This window comes from Oculina patagonica, chromosome 2, assembly GCF_052425735.1.
Source record: "Oculina patagonica isolate OP01 chromosome 2, crgOcupat, whole genome shotgun sequence".
Classification (NCBI taxonomy): Eukaryota; Metazoa; Cnidaria; class Anthozoa; order Scleractinia; family Oculinidae; genus Oculina; species Oculina patagonica.
Window position 1 is genome coordinate 7,012,549 of NC_135759.1, and position 18,042 is coordinate 7,030,590.

The 18,042-nt window shown below is 38.1% G+C and overlaps 1 protein-coding gene across 1 annotated transcript in view; it reads right to left on the reverse strand.

The window, feature by feature from the left end:
* The window catches only part of LOC144642127 (uncharacterized), a 41,133-nt gene that overhangs the window by 1,954 nt on the left and 21,137 nt on the right, over positions 1-18,042 (reverse strand). The window contains exons 3-13 of the mRNA XM_078501119.1: positions 14,644-14,762; positions 13,910-14,036; positions 12,985-13,104; positions 11,837-11,998; positions 11,233-11,448; positions 7,870-8,165; positions 6,076-6,426; positions 2,912-3,158; positions 1,542-1,882; positions 831-920; positions 166-382 (exon numbers count right to left, since the gene is read on the reverse strand). Of these exons, the coding sequence (XP_078357245.1) occupies positions 166-382; positions 831-920; positions 1,542-1,882; positions 2,912-3,158; positions 6,076-6,426; positions 7,870-8,165; positions 11,233-11,448; positions 11,837-11,998; positions 12,985-13,104; positions 13,910-14,036; positions 14,644-14,762 (2,286 nt within the window). The remainder of the gene's footprint in view (positions 1-165; positions 383-830; positions 921-1,541; positions 1,883-2,911; positions 3,159-6,075; positions 6,427-7,869; positions 8,166-11,232; positions 11,449-11,836; positions 11,999-12,984; positions 13,105-13,909; positions 14,037-14,643; positions 14,763-18,042) is intronic.

Here is an 18,042-nt window from a genome sequence, read left to right on the forward strand (position 1 = left end):
ACGGCTCGAAACAGTCCCTCATTTTATTATTTAGTTCCTCCTTTAAAATAAACACAACTTTTTAGTTCTATCTTGAGTCTACAACGTCAAACGGCAACCATCAGTTTGCAATGGGGAAGAAAAACGTTAACACGGATTAAGTACAAATCATTTTCAGCAACTTACTGTTGTCCTTCTTTGTTTCTTCATTGCATTTAGTGGTGTTAGTGATTGCAAAACGGTTAAACTCAAACGTTCGGAAAAATCCCAACTTTTGTCGGAATTCCCTGACGTTCCCATTTCCATCTCTGAAGTGCGAGCCACTCATATGACGTAGTTTCAGATAAACCTTAGCTGGGTAGTTACCAGTTTGAGTATTGTCACCATAAAGCTCCACGTACATCTGAAACGATGGTAAAAGTGTTTTAAATAGGGTTTATGATAGTTACCACGTACTTTTTTTTTTTTACAACAAATTAGTAAATTGTAACAGAAAATTCATTATTTTTACAAATAAAACCTTGGAGCGGGTTTCTATTTTTAACTGGTTATACCTTTGCTATGGTAACCAGTGACGTCAAGAAAATAACATGACTTTTATTTCAATGATTGGGCATTCGTTTGATACCATTTTCTAGCTGTGACTAATTCAGCTAATTGATATTTGTAGCACACAAGAGCAGGAAATTGCTGAAAACTCCTTAATATACACTTCACGATGTCCCTGGTGTCACTTTTGTGGAAACTTTCTGATGAAGCGATGGCGGGACGGGACATCCGTTTGTAAAAGAAGGGGAAATTTAATTAAATAGAATTCTATATAGTGCTAAAAGTTGCTATAAATGCTTTACCTTTAACAGACGAGCATTGTAACAATGTTCGCAGCTATCCGAAATTTTCAAATCGAACTTCGTTTTGCCCTGGTGTATCTCACTAAACATCTGTAAGAGAAGAAATAGAACAAAAATGATTTGTTTACTCTTTTTCGTGGCCATCCATGATTTCGTTTTATTACAATACAATTAAAACTTTTAAACAGATTATGAATAGATTTTTACATGGAGCAGCGTACATAACTTAAATATATTACATCGATTAAATCCAAAACAGGACGTGATGAGAAACAACATGAAAAAAAAAATTGACATGATGAAGTTGTTGTTTTAACGCGGGCTTATTCCTGTTAATTTGTAAAACTTTTTTGATTTTAATTTAGAATTTGGTTGCGGTGGAGTCCAAGATGGTGGATGCTTGACTTTGCAGAACTGTGTAGAAATGTGTAGCACTTCCACTCCGCCTGTCACTTGAGTCAGCCGGTTCCTTTGCTTTGATCAATTTTTTTCTTTCACAATCCGTAATTTGCCCAAGACTCTTTTCCACGAGAACTCCATTCGCGGGTTGTTTATAAATTTTTGTGCAATTCATTGTACAGGTGTAAGATATATTGGCGAAAATATTCGTCATTTTGCATTTCAGCCACGCGGGAACGCGAGTATCTGTACTCCGACAAGAGCTCCTATTTAAATACCTGCTTATATGCATGCATGTATCTAATAACCTACCACTTTGTCTTTAACGTTATCGAAAGACCATTTGTGTGTATCAATCTTGTAAGGAAGACTGGTAAAACATTTCTGACCCTTTAACTCAATCTTATCTATCTCATTCATAGCCTCGGTCAGCTCAACAACTCCTTGAAGCTTCCCAGTGCCTTTTGCTGCATCACTTGCACGTCTCTGGAATTCCGTGATTCTGTCGTTCAAATCCCACAGCGAGCGGAACTCATAGCTTTTGTAGAACTGGTACAGATGCTTAGCAAAACGCGTTTCTATTTCTTTGTAAGACGTCAAGAGATCATCAAGAAACATCTGTTTGACGGAATCTTCAATTGGAGAGTCTGCATCTAAAAAGAAAAACACACCAAAAAGGAAAACAAAAATGAGAAACGCATTTTATGTCGAGTTGGTGTTTTGTGTTTCATTCATTACATTGATGAAAGTAATAATCGTCTTGTCGTCCATTGGACAGTCTTGAAGGCCTTTTCGGTTCGTCATCCAGATAATTTAGTAGCCCAATTTGAGGACGATTCGCTATTTTCCTTTCTAGGTTGGGAAAATGGTTCCACTGTGGGAGGTGGTGTCAGAACAGAAGGTATTAAAGAGAGGGGTGGGGGTGCTATTGAGGCTGCTGGTTCATCCACTGTTACTTCAACTAGAGCGGCTAGCATTGCCGTTATGTTTGTGTAGCAATCATACACAAAATAGCCTGTGTACAGCCCCTTAGCAATGGCGGGGACGATTAATCACTCAATTTCATAATTGTAATGCGTCGTGTTAGACGATTGAAATAAATGTTTTGCTTAATTCACTGTTTTGTGTGTGGCTTGTTATTATTTTTTAAAGTATACACGCGACTTTTGCTGTACATAAGCGATTCACTTTCGCTAAAATCGTAATGTTTACATCCGAAGTCACTCAAGATCATTCACCGGCTTTGTAGAGAACAATGAATAGCTAAAGCTTTGTATGCGTGGTGAAGAATAATTACTCAACCTAATCGAGCTTCACTTACTTCTAGTAAGCGAAAGTTAATAATTTTAACGAATTTTGAACGAATCTTCTTAAAATTCCCAACTCTTTCACGGTAGAACAAATGCTTGCTCTGTCGATTAAGAAGACTTATCGCGTCCCGATGCCTCTGCATATTTACATTGTCTAAACGTGATTATTTTCCAAGTCATAATTTTTGCTGCATAAATTCAAAAGATTTCCGCGCATTTTGTTCATGAGCCCCTCCCCACCTGCAGCCCACTTTCTGCCCTCCTAAACGACTTTAGGAGGCCATCTATTAACATATGGAAGACATTCTAAAATTAGAATACAATTATTGTTGCTGATTACAGAACACTGATCATTCTCGAAACATTTCTCACCTGAAGAATCAATGAGCTTCTGAATATCATTTGCTGTATCATTCAAGTTACGGATATCGAAGTTAAATCCTCCAATGTCGTTGTCTAAGTCGATGACTTTTGCTATGAGATCAATCCTTGCTGAGCCAGCAATGAAGAACCGCTCAATCTGTGCCTCCAATTCTGCCTTGTTATGAGGTAATGACCTTTCCTCCAGCATGCATACCAGGTCCGCTGCAAGTCCTTCCTTGTTCATTTCCAGGTTAGCCTTTGATTGTTTAACGAGTTATATATTGAGAATGGAACACGTGCTGTTTTACCTTATATGTTACAACTGCATGTACTAACGTAACATAAATGATCTAGCAAAATATTACACTAACTGACTGCATGGGAACTAAAAAGAAATAAATGTAATATGCAGTAGGAAAAAGCTAAGCAAAACGAAAAACAGATATTCAATAATACTAGGTAAGACAAAAAGCTCTACACTTGCTGATGAAAGATACTTACGTGTTTTTGTCAAGGTGTTAAAACCTTGAACAGCTTTCATGTTGTTATATCCGAAATACCATTACGTTCTGTGTGTTGATTGTTTCGATTGGATGATAATTATTTTTGGCTTAGCAGGTGAACGGTAAAGTGTATCAGTTTAACTTTCCGCCACGTTTTTTTAGGAGCAACTTTTGATTATAGTACTGTTTTCGCTTTGGATCAAAACAGGAAAATTGCGGGAACCGGCGCAAGCCTTTTTAACACTGTCCAATCAGCCAAAATTACAGAGTATCTTTGAATTTTCCTTAAGTGAAATATATTCAGGAATAGTAATATTTATCACACATTGAAAAGAAGTTGATTTAGTCGTGTAAAGGTGTTTTGTCAGTTTTTTTATTTTTATTTTTACTGTGAGCAATTACATATTATTATTATCAATACACGCGGCCAAATTGAAAACCGCCCTATTGAAAACACGCGCTTTGCGGGCCGCAAATGACTCCTGGCGGGCTGTTAATGCACTAACGGCCCTGCAGCTGAACTTTAACCAATCAGCGTCGCTGACGCGAAAAATCATTCAGGTGCGTACGCGTACAGCAAGAGTCTCGAACAGTTTTTCGCGAAGCGAATTGTGTTCGGTAGGAAAAATCAAAGTCTATTTGTTGTAAATGGGACAAAATACAGCAAAAAAAATCGGATTTAGAAGTAAATGCACAAGGCGAAGAGACAAAGAGAGCAACTCCTTGTTGTCTTGCGAGAAACGAAACATCGTTCACTTGAATTGTGTATCTCCGGTCGAGCTAATTTAGCTAAAGCAGTTGCAGGAATTTTACGCCGAAGTTCAATCGGAAAATGTAAGTTTGTAAAGTATTTTTTATCCATGAATCAAGCCATTGCTCATTATTTTCAGAGACACTGCAGCTAGCTCTTTTAGACTACAACTACGCAATAAGACATATAAAGCCTCAGTAGCATCGTGTATAATTTTCATTGCAACGAAGTACTTGTGTTATTTGAATTGAAAATCATGATGCTAACTTCATTAAACTGAATGTGTTACCTATCTGGATGTTATTTGGCCTTGTTTATTGATAATAATGGCAATAAAATGACTTTTTCGGGAATATTGTTTATTTGCTCCCTTGTAGTGTCATTTGTGGCCCTTGCGCTTCGCGCTCGGGCCACAAATGACACTATACGCGGGCGCAAATAAACAATATTGATGTGTACCCGCATCTTTAAAACTCTCAGTTATTTCCTTCCCATAAAATTCACTCGAGTCAGCAAAACAGCCTTGCTGAAAAAATTGCTGAAATTCGGAACAGACTTAAGTAAGCTTCAATAAGCGCCAGTATAGTGTTGAGACACTCGGTTATTTTTTTTCAATACCTCGGACAAATTTCTCCCCTCACCTCCTCGATATAAAGACACCCCTTCCCTCGCCCCGAAACAATGTTACATTAATTTTATCATCTGCACCATTTTTTTTCGTTTGTGTTCAGGGGAAGGGGAGAAACGGTTGGCAATCTACATCGGATTTAAAGTAGAAAGAAAGAAATATTAAGGTAAGCACTTATTTTAACCAACTATATCAACTACTTTTGACACCCATTGTACCTGCAAGCAACATACATTTAGCGTATGTATTTCTTTTTTTTTTCTAAAAAGATACACTGTTTTAGTTTCTTCAACTGAAATATTACTGACTTTTTAAATACAAATTGTTCCGTCCACTTATATGTGATTTTTTGAATAGTATAATTTATGAATTAATCAAACCCATTTAAAAAAAACCTGAAGCACAGCGTCATGGGTAGATAATTGTCACGCGACTTAAGCATTGCTAGCTTTAAAAAGTTAAGTTGAAAACCTACAACATGTATATATATTATTCAGAATTCAATTCAGCTAAACTCAAAACAGAATTTTTTGCTCAAGATTATGTTAAATATATAAGGCAATTGCAGTTTAATTAAAAATGGATTATAAAACGATTTAACCCTATTCAGACCGGGCTTTTTTTAACTTCTCTTTTTTTTTTTGAAGATAAATACACAATATTGATACATTTAAAAACACGTACATTACTTACAATTACATACACTATTGGGGGGGAGATTAAGCCCCCCCCCCCCCCCCCCCCCTATGTAACTTCCAGAATATTTAAGCAATCACAATGAAACTTATAGGATGTATTGTATGTCCGAACATCTTTCTTTTGGTATACGGCACGTGGGTTGTTGACGTTACAACACGTGGCAGTTACATCATGATGTCAAAATAGCCGCTATCTTGGATCCGCCTTCTTGGATTTCAAAATTTTTCCAAAATGCCAGAAAACCACCCAAAATTACTGCAAAGTACTCAAAATCAATTAAAATGTGCTTTTAAACCGTAGAAATGTAAAAATAATTCCATTAAAGTAACTTTTTATTATCAGAAACACGAAAAATTACAAATTGGGAAAGCGCAAACGGCGATGTCAAATTTCTCACACATCATCCAACCATACGAAATTATTGCCAAATAAATTTTAGAAAAACTCAGAAAGTTTGGCAGGGTTTGGTTAAATCTTAAAAAAGTCATAAGACTTCAAAGTCAGGTCGGGCCTCAAAAGCCCCCCCCCCCCCGGTCTGAATAGGGTTAAGCTGAATAATCGTATTTAACGCAAAAAATAAATGATTTATTACCTTCATCATCTCTGGTACAGCTGTTACGTCCATTTGGTCAAAATCCAGTTCATTAGAGTCTTTCAGAGCTGTGTATGCTTTGCCAAATGTCATCCATTTTTTAATTTTGTTCTTGATGCTTTGGAGTGTACCAGTATTACACTTGGTAGTAAAATGACCAATTACTCCTAGAGCTTCATTGATTGCTGCTAGTGGATCTCCTCCTTTAACTTCCTTCAAGAACCCCGTTATACCTTGTAGCATTACAAAGAAGTCTCCTTTATTAAACTTGGATTTCTTATACACACCCGACACCAGCCCGTCTATGGACTCCAAAGAGCTGTTCATACTTGCTTCCAATTCGCCAATGGCCTATGGTAAAATACGTAAAAGCTGATAAGAAACAGCAACTACCACTAGAACAACAATAAGTAATAAACTTTTCCTTCTGGCATAGAGAGAAAGTACTTCCAGGGAGTTTTTTGAAGCGGTTTCTTTAAAAAATGTTGGATGAATTAGCTTAATAAGTCGACCGATAGGCGAGTGGTAAATATATTTTGCTTGGAAACACAGCGAGTCACCGGTTTCGCGATTTGTCTGCTAGATTGTATTATGTATTTCAATTTTTTGGGGTCTTTTATTCACAATTCTGGAATGACAATGATCGGAATGTGAAATGCGCGCGTTTTTATATTCCGGAATGAATGGACAGAACGTTGCGAATGAAAATCCTCTTTATGAAGTAGAATAATTGCTGTGATAATAACAGGGCAACGCGTGGACCCTTCACGCACTCGCTTCATTGACGATATACAGACAATGGTTTCAAGTCTTAGCGGGCTGGTAAAATGCAACTAATATATGAAATCTGTTAACTTTTACCTGGAATTAAATCGTTTTTCGCACGTATTGAAGCAGAATACTGGAGAGATCTTTTACCAAATAACATCAGTTAACCCTCGGACGCACAAGTGGGTAGGGGAGGATGGGTAGGGGGGCAAGGTGGTTGGGGCTGGATGCTACTCCTTCGAGGTTCTTTTTGATATTTTGAAAAAAAAAATTACTCTTAAATCCTGAAACATTCATACCCTGCTAAAATTAAGTCCATGATATTTGGTTTGGTCTGGCCAAAAAATTCTTTATTTTTTAACATTTTCTATGTTTTCCCAGTTTTTGAAACGGAAATGCACAATTTGTTTAATTGTGCAGTTTGTTTAATTATACAATCCATAAATATTCTGACTTGATTTCGCATCAATCTCCATTTTCTACAAAAATGGTCAATTCGAAGAAGCGGGACCAAGATGTCGGCTTAAATGACGTCATGTGACGTCATAAGGCGACACAGCCATCAAAAGGACTTTCTCTAAGGGCTTTTTTCTTATTGCCAAATTATTTTGCTTCTCTTTAATAAAACCAAAATCCTAGGATGAGGTTCCGTCTAGCCCCCCATTGACGAACCCCCCCCCCCTCCCCCTCCCTCTTTAATCACAGTGGCGGTATGAATTTTCTTGTGCTTTCGAGGGTCAAGTGTTAGACCACGTTCATTTTTTTTTTCTTTTTCAATTAAAAACGCCAGGTTTTCTTTGCGGATTCACCTTCCGTCCACACGTATTCGATGAAGACGCTGACAAATGCAAGCACGCAAGCAGTTAAATTTTTGAAATGCTGTTTAATTTTCGTGTTTTGTGTTTTAGAGTGGACGTTGAAAACGGACCTGTATGCAGCTGATGACGTCACAGTATGCTATTTTGCTCGAGGCCTCCCCTTACATTTTAAAAACCATAGAACCTTTTCATTGAATGTTCAACTTACCGCGACATATGCCCCCTTTTCGCTTATTGCTATTCTTCTGGACTCTACGAGCCTTTCCTTTTCTCTTCGAACTTGTATCAACGTTGCCAGTGGAAGCACTTTCTTCAACTCAGAAATTTCTTCTTGAATCGATGTCTCTAGGCTATTGTAAGTATCCTCGTACGACTTTGCACGATCTTTAATGGTTTCCATTCCCTTCTTCATGGTTTCCCATTTCATCAAAGGAGCGAACAGCTCGTTGTTGCCAAATCTGTCAAACCCTTTTTTGTTTAGGAAAGCCAACCTTCGTTTTGCAACTGCAATGAAGGACAAGAGCATAGGCATTAGCATTGCAAACACATAGCATGTGTGGTAGTTCTCTAAAACTGTTTTTATAAGGAATCTTTGGTCCCTTGAACGTACAACAGCATCGAAAATAAGTTTTTAATATTTACTAAGGTCAGGCCACTATTAGTGGACTTCCAATTGATATCATCACCTTCGTTGCATTTTCAAGTACCACTAAATCATGGCGACACTGTCCCTCTAATTAAGTTTTTTAAGAGCAAGTATGTTTTAGAATGAAGCAAAGTGGGAAATGAAATTTTTGACCCCTCTTCATATTTTGCATGCAGTTAGATATTCAGGGGGGATGTACAAAAATGCCCTTTTTTAAATGTTGCCACCTTTTTGTTGTCATGGCAACATCCATCGTTTGTTGGTGTCTCCAAACCTAATTTGTCAGCCAGAACATGCTCTGAAATGTAAAAAATGTAAACAGCAGTTTCTCAAGACCATTAAAACACTTCAGCTCAAGACTTGGATCAAATATAAAGTCATCATTCTAGTTTATATTGATATATCAGGTGCTTTCTTACATTAAATTTACAACGACTAAACAGTCAAATAACTAAGTGCGTTTTCGGCCATTTTGGTTGATGGGTAAAACATACCAGACGTTACTTTTAATTTCTGCAAAAGTACAACGGTTCCAGACCACAAACTACGCAGTCAGTTTACACAGAAATCCTAGTTGCTAAAACTGTAAAGATCTCTGCGGGGCGGGCTCTTTTATATTTTAGGGAATTTAATGAACAAACCTCAAAAATCAGGTTTTGCATATTTTGGCGAAATTATTATTTTGTCTGCTCACTAACAAAAACACTTGCAACAGTAAAACTGCCCTCGGTCGCAAAGAACCGTATCTGTTGAGCCATTTTCTAATCAAAACAATCATATTTAGCATTTGTTTTGTTAGCAATATCGATCAAAATAAAGCTTATTACACAAGAATTTCTCCAGTTCACCATTGCCATAATGGCGTCGGTTAGTTCATTGAGCATTCATATTCAACACAAAGTCAAGTGCCTGTACCTTTTTTCTGAGGATCATGTTGCTGTATATACACCTTCAGTGGCTAATTTCAGCATATCTGCACAAGTAATAGCAAGCTTAGCATCTTTTAACTTCTCACTGAGTCGACACTGAGCGGACTTGAGTCAGCGAGCCACGACAAGGGACGTTTAGTTTTCATCTTAGATTGAACACAATTTACATTGTTTTACTCCAGATGATGGCACCACTCGCTCTTTAAGAAGATAAACTGTCGATGTACTAGTTTAGCGAAGAACCGCAATTTCTCGAGGTATTTTGTCCTCATTTGGACTTCGATCGTGCAAAACCAAAGAGCATTATTGGTCAGCGGTTTTCACTAAAATGATACAATCCTTTATAATTTCCAAACATTGTGTCCTTGGACGTTTCCCTTTACTTGCTTTTCTGGCCGTACTGGATTTTGTTTTTCATCATATTTAGTTTTAATTTATATGTAGCAAGATTGTAGACACAAACTTTCTGTCTCAGTCTTAATCTTCTATGAGTTTTTTTCTGAATTCAACAATATCGTTTAATTTCACGTAAAGCACGAATCACATAATCCATTTGGTAATGTTCATTAAAAAAGGGTAAAATAAAAGAGGTTCAAATAGATAATTACTGAGCTATTTTACTCTGGCCCCTTGGACTCAAAATAAGCAATCTTTAAAATCAAAAGTTTTAAACATACTTTGGACCGTCAACATTTCATTTTTTATACATTCCCTGCAACAATCGTTTAACGATAAATGGACCGTGGATAACCGAGTAAAGTGATTGGGAACCAGTGAACAAAATCAAAATAGAGCTGGAAGATCTGTTATAAAATCTTTTTCTCTGATATTTAAGGGAACAGGGAACACAAAAATGGACAAAATACTGTTAGGAAACAAGGGAAACTTTAAATGGAAGATGGGAAAATGAAATACCCCAAAAAAACCCAGTTCAAACCCCAGTTCAGTTGCTAAAAGTGATTCATTCTTGTAACAATGATAGTGAAATCGTCCCTCTCCCTTCCTTCCCCCATCATTCCCCATCCAGCTGGCTTACGCTTACGTACTCACCTTCAAATTGTACAAAATTGTGGGGTCTCTGTATAAATGCAGCACGCGGACAAAAAAGACTAAGACGTAGACTAAGATAATTTGCGTTGTCAATCTTGCTATAAAAAAACTGAACACCAAAAAGAATTCAGTAAAGACAGTAAAGCAAGTAAAGGGAAACGTCCAAGGACACAATGTTTGGAAATTATAAAGGATTGTATCATTTTAGTGAAAGCCGTTGACCAATAATACTCTTGGGTTTTGCACGATCGAAGTCCAAATGGGGACAAAATACCTCGAGAAATTGCGATTCTTCGCTAAACTAGTACATCTAGACAGTTTATCTTCTTAAAGAGCGAGTGGTGCCATCGTCTGGAGTAAAACAACGTAAATTGTGTTCAATCCAAGATGAAAACTAAACGTCCCTTGTGGCCGAAAACGCACTTTGTTAATTGAATGTTTAGTCGTTGTAAATTTAATGTAAGAAAACACCTGATATATCAATATAAACTAGAATGATGACTTTATATTTGATTCAAGGCTTGAGCTGAAGTGTTCAGCTGTTTACATTTTTCACATTTCAGAGCATGTTCTGGCTGAAAAATTAGGTTTGGAAACACCAACAAACGATGGATGTTGCCATGACAACAATAAGGTGGCAACCTTTAAAAAAGGACATTTTTGTACATCCCCCATGAATATCTAACTGCATGCAAAATATGAAAGGGGTTAAAAAAATTCATTTCCCACTTTGCTTCATTCTAACACAGACTTGCTCTTAGCATTTATTCCTTGTGTAAACAACATAAATTATAAACAACATAAACTCGTCATAAGAGTAAACGTTTCCTTTAAAAAACCAACGTTCGAGGTTAACATAACTACTTCTACGCAAACGGGTTAGGCGGTGTTATCGATTTTACCGTTTATGTTGTACAATCCGTTGCAGCTCTGAAGATAGACTTACCTTTTCTTAGGTGAGATGCATCCGCTATGCCTTCCGTCAGTTGAATTATGAAGTTTAACACAGCTTCGCTGCTTTTAATCTTGTTAGCCCAAATCAGGTCTTCCGCATATCTTGTCATCAGATTTAATAAAGGCAATGGATATTTTTCCATTTCTCTTCTGCCGAGTGACGATTTTTTGAGGGCTAAAACATTACCATCGGAGCCGGCAACGCCAACTAAGATAAGTTCAGAAACATGATATCAAAATTAACCCTCGGACGTACCAGGTTTTTTTTGAAACTTTGAAACGAAGATTTACTATTCAATGCTGAAACTTTTAGCAGCTGTTCATTCATCCCTTGCGGAAATTTTGATATTGAACCATGTGTCCATGTACAATGCAAATTTCAATCTAAATTAACAATGCTCCTTCCCTCGTCTACAAGCCGTCCTCGTAGCCTTTGTTTCTTTTGCCGGTTGGGGGGGGGTTTTTTAATAATAAGCCCACCTGAAAGGAACGTTATGCAAATAAAATCCCACGGCTTATTTTAGGAACTTTACGGTTTTTCATTGCCTGAAGGAATGTGAATGGGAGATAGAACCTAGACAGGCAGTTATACTCACCACGCCCATCATTTCCATTACTTCCTCTTGACCCACCAGACGCCGGGCTTGTATAACCATTAGGCACACATTTATCCGTACATTTATGGTATTTTACACCACCACTGCACTCTTGTTCATTTTTACATTTTACCCCGCGTCCTCCTGAACCTCCTTGACCCCCTGAAATAAATAATATTTATATAAAGGAATGAGTAATAGATGATTTTATGCATTTTATAAGGTAATCGTCTTCTAGCTTTCGGTTATGTAGGTTTCCGGTTATCAGGGTAGCAGTTCTTCATGGCTTCCTACATGAAAGTGAGGCAACCTTATTCTATTATCTTGCTCGCATATGCTCAATATGGCTAATCAGTTCAACTGACTCAATACATCCCTCCCTCTCTTCTTCACTCCCTCAACTTATTCACTAACTGAAAGCAGTTACAAATCCAACACACAGAATAAACGTGACAACACTGAGATTAGGATGTCATTTAGTACGAATACAAACTGAAAAAAAAATGAAAATTATGAAAACAGAGGAGCACAGAAAAAAAAAGTTTGAAATTGCTTAGTTCACCAGCAGAATTTGTGACCCTCCACGGGAAAACAGGGAAAAAGGTGAACGCATGGGCACGCGTGTCATGGCACGGCACGCTAAGCGTGTCACACATCGCACGGATATGTGCATATTTAATAAGTAAAACAAAGAATGACACCGTTGATATTGTTTCGCACGCTCAAGCTTTTATCTAAGGGCAGTGTGCTATTTGACACGCTTAACGTGCGATATAACTCGCGTGCGAAAGGACACGCGTGCGATATGGCACACAAGCGTGCGATAAGACACGCTTCCCAAACCAGCCTTCGTTTGTAACTTTTACATCCTTTAAACTTCTTATGGCACAAACGGGGCGAAGCTATCTACGGAAGTACTATTAGTAATAGTACGGAAGTACTATTACTATTAACTTTTACTATACCTATTGCTATTGCTATTTCTGTTACCCAGTACTCACTCACTTATTCAATTAGACCAGCTTCTTCAAATTTGATAAAAGTCTCGTAACGGGAAGGTTAATGGTTTGCATCATTGTCTTTGCTATACGTAAACAAGAACAGTAATAGCTACAAAATATATTTAAAAAGTTATACAGGTGGCTAACCGGCTCCGCCCTTTCCATTCACTGCCGCTGGGCCTCCTTTACCAGGACAACTTTTCATCACCGCTTTCCCTTGCACTGTCCGGACGTGAAGCGTTAGGCTTCCAGCATTACCACCATTTCCTTTAAAACGTAAAGTTCAGTATAATTAAAAAAAAAATGGTCACACCACCTACATCATCACTGGGTAACTCTCCCACCCCTTCCTCGACCCCACCGTCTAGCATATAATTTTTCGGTGCACATTAAAAAGGGACGCGTGACGGCCTAATAGTTAGCCTACTGGACTCCAGATCGGGCTCGAGCCCTTCTGTGGTTCATTACATCGTGCTCTTTTGCAGGTCACTTGTTAATTCTCACAGTGCCTCTCTCCAGACAGCAGTTGATAAGTACTGGCCAATAGCACATTTGCACGATGCCGTCATTTGACTACAACTACCAGAATTTATTTCGCTTTTTTTATTATTTAAATTTTGAATCCCCAGTGGGGTTTAAAAAACAATTGCTCTAATTAGAATTATAAAAAAGAAAAAGTGAAGCATTCTGGTAGTTGTAGTCAATGACGCCATCATGCAAATCGCCTATTAAAGGTGGGACGCAGTTCTGCAAAAGACAAGCCGGGGGGGGGGGGGGGAGGGGAGAGGGAGAGTAGAAATACTCTATCATGCTACGAGCCTGGGCTAAACTTCAGCGATCAGAAAAGATGTCACCTTCCCTTTCCTAGGTCATTTACACCTGAGAGAAAAGTAACACAATAAAATGATCCAGGCGAGGGACCGAACTTAAACCACTAAATGAAAAGTACAGCCCAGCACCATTTATTCACCGTGCCTCAAAAACTTCAAGATGTCAAAATGGTATTTGGTAAGGGAGGAGGGATAAATTAAGAGCTACCAGTTTTTTTCTGTTTTTCGGTTCAACGTTTCACCTGATCTTCCAGCGTCTCCACCATTTCCACCGTCGCCTCCTTGTTTTCCGCGACGTCCTCGAAATAACATTGTGCAGCCCCATTTTGTTCTTCCATTGCCACATTCTGACGGATTTCGGTCCGCTTGCTGTTGGAAATATATTAAATATATGATTTTGGACTTAACTCATTCACAAAAAGGAAGACTTGAGAAACTTCAGGTTAAGAATGTCATTTTAGACATTCCAACATTCCGTCTCGGACGTGCTATTTTGAATCGTTGTGTCTCTCCGAGGAAAAACATTATTGAGTCACGTGAAAAATTTAAATCAATTAGAAAGGCGATACTGTGCGATAGCTCAGGCTACGCTTACACGAGACCGGAGCGGAACCGTTCCGAACCGTATTCTGTTTACATGGAACTGTTTGGAACCGATCCAGGTGTTAACATGGGACCGCCCTGGAAGCGGTGCAGAACAGACCCATAACTGGACATGCAAAATAGCAGGTCCAGAATTGGATCCGTTCCAGACCGGTTCAGAACGGTCCCGTGTAAACAGAAAGCCCATCCGCTCCGAACATCGGACCGGATCCGTTTGGAACCTGTCCCGTGTAAACTTTGCGTCAGTCAATCAATTTTCAGTATTTGTATTAGTATACTGAATGGTAAAAAGTTATATGAATCTAGGAAGACATCGCACCAGGAAGGTGTAGGAGGTACAATTCCTCTTACGATCGCGGCAGAACTACTGTACCTGGTGCAAGGAGTGGTCAGTCCCTATTTTACCATTTGCACCATTCTGTCCTCCAAGTCCATTTCCACCACTTAGCAGAATGTTAACGTAGCCTTCCAACAAATCGGCGTATAACTTCACTTTTAAACAACAAATGAAACACTGATGTAAATAACAATGACGTCAATTAAAGAGAAGGAAGCTGATCTAAACCACCAACAGCCAAAGTATAATATTCGCCTCCCTTGTCTCTTAAAGAAGGACCTACACGTTTTAAAATGAGCATTAAATATGAGGTAAGGGTACACCTACGTACGTACCCGTCACATCTCTCTCCCCACCCCCTAGGAGTTTGCTGCCATACATTTTTAAAATAGCCCGCTGCATTGGATCTGCCACCTTAGGACTACTTTTAGCATTACTAGACGTAAACCATAAGTGGTCAAATCATATAATCATACAATCTATAAAATAATAAAGAAGGATTTAAAGAAACTGTCTCCAAATGATAAAATGGAAAGATAAAACTTGCTGGGAATGATTTATTTTGCTAAAATAAAATAAAAGGTATTTCAGAAAGAAATATTAGGCTATGAGCTTTCATCGGCCGGTCTTCTGAGTTCTACGGATACAAGTATGTGATAACAGTGCGTCCATGTGAGAACAGGGCAGAAACAGGCAATAGGTGATACAGCTCAAATCACCGATTTCGCCCAAACTTAGCATAAATGTTAAGTATGGTGAGCTATTCACTGTGGCAAAACATTAGCTCAAAATATTTTATTCCCTTGGAGTTATGGCTCCTTTGGCAAAATTGGCCATTTTTCACTAATTTATGCATATTTAATTAGCTGACTTTGAATGACCAGTTCCACAAGAAAAAAAGACTTCTGAAAATAAAATTCACTGCATTATATTCTGTGGTTATAAGGCTTTAAGTACAATAAATTACTTCAACCGTCCTATTTGATTTCTTCTCCTCAAACAGATTTTTTGGAAGGAACACATTTCGTACTGCTGGAAATAGCCTTCAATTAGTGCCAAATATCTCCAATGAGCAACAACCTATATACATTGTTCTTACATGGGTAATGAAATCCATCATTGAACTTCACAAAAATGGCACAAAATGTTTGGGGACCAGTATATTTTATTCGTACTGAGGAACTAAACACACGTGACTTAACGATCTCTTGCTATTTCATCAAAATTTACCGAAACACAGAAGCCAATCATTTACTCAATTTGGCACAAAAGTGGTGCAAAATAGCAAATAAAGCATACATTTATCGATAACAACCAAAATATTGGCGAAGAAAAGGCACCTAGGGCATTTTTCGGAGCATTTTCAGAGCCATATAAGCTTCTTAATTCGGTAATGTTGTGATAGCAAATGTAAATACAACAGCGAAAGATTTTCTTCACAAGCTCGCTCAATCCAACATCTAGGCACATCAAAGTTAAGAAACAAGAAAGTAATGCTACATACATGCCACTTATCGACACTTAGATGCTTTCTTCTGAATATTTTGTTCTTCTTGCTGTACTTCGATCTCAGTTGACATGTGTACTGTTGCTTTGAGGCGCGCTGAACTCAGCCAATCCATCGTGGTTCATACTTCGTAAAAGGTATAAACAGGTTGTCAATAAAGTCATTCAAAGAGCTATTCAAAGTTCACGGAGGGACAGTTCTCTCAGCCAGTTTACATGATATAAATTTAACTGGAAATAAACAGCCGCTATCCCCCGCCATCTTGGATTTATATTGAGCCTGCCGTTTCAGTCAGCGGTACGGCCCGTTCACGTGTCATCACGCGCGACCACACGCGTGTGACCAAGCGTGTTCATAGATATATTTGCTTTTCCTCCGCGAATGTTCGTTTTTGTCACGGCAAGTAGATTGCTTTTGTTATTTACATGACAATATTTTCAATTTGTCTTAGCAAAAAAAATTTCCTCCGCTGCAGGTTGATGTGCACGTGTGTACTGCAATGCTCATTTGTAGTTCAGTTTCCTGTAAATTACTATCAGGAGCCATAATCGGGGACGGAGACCGTAAGCGCGTGCCATTTTAATATTGGGGGGTGTCCCCATGATATGGAACATTTGTGCTTTTTTTAGCACAAATTGCGCCATCGCGTGTGGTACGCGCGCGTACTGCTGCGAGGATTTTTGCGTGGACGTCGCGCGGAGAAAAACAAACAAAATGGCGTCCAAAATTACCACTTCAAGTAAAGCAGATATTGGATTTTTTTTAATCTGTTTCTACTCCTCAGTTACATCAAGCCTTCCTTGAGCACTTCCTTTAAAGTGATTATGAAAGTGAGGGTGATTCAAGTGGTTCGGATGTCTGCAGTAGCATTTTTCCCGACAAATTCAGTCGTGAACAGCGTGAAAACGCGTCGGAGATGTCGTACGTGGAGGCGCAAGACAATTTACACTTACTCGTTTTAGAGCGCAGCGACAAGGAGAAGCAACGCATAATGATCGCCTGGGACAAACAGAGACCATATTTTTGCCGAAATACGACTGTATGCATCACGCCGTTCTTTCTTCGATACTTTAATATGTTGTACAGCAGTCTTGCAAGTTTATAGCTAGTAAAATGGGATAGTTTAGGAATTTCTTTACATTTTCTTAAATATTTTACCCCATTCAAGTTCCTTATCTGACTGCTGCTGCTCCGAAATATTTCTTTAAGTCTCCTGTATTTTAATTTTCAATGCAGCAATAACTGTACTTACTTTGTTAGATAACATGGAATAATTAAAAACAATTTCTTAAAAGCTGCAGTAATTATTTTGGCGGTTTTTGAAAGCAGGGAGAATTCAACTATTGCTATTAATGTAAAAAAAAATCCTTTTTACTCAGGGGTGACAAATTTAAAAGTTAAATTGCAATCAGTGAGCCAAAAAGATAATAATGAAGTCACAGGAGAAAATAATAAAAAGACTTTCCTTACTCTCAGGGAAAACTGTGTATTCAAAATTGAAGGGACATTAACAGTATCAAATTTCTTGGACTACAGAAATTAAGTTAGTCTGGTTATGCAACTTTTACAACTATTATGGTTGTTAAACTGGAATTCAACTTCCCACTACCATTTAATTAGCCTTGTGTTTTATCTTGGGTATTGATCAGGCCCCTTTGTTAAATTTCCTGCTTGTAGGGACAGGATGATAATAATAACAAAACAAAAGTAAAACAAACAAACAAACAAACAAAAAAACAAAATAACAAGCACTAAGGGTCAGGTCAAACTAACCTGTAGTTAGAAGCACTAAAAGATGATAGTCAGGTACCCAGGAGTCCAAAATGTGACACCCACGGGCATTTTTTGATTTTTGGCAACATAGCTATTTTTACTAAATCGAGTACGCTGATTTCGAAAATCAATGTTGCCAACTTATTTCGTTAAGA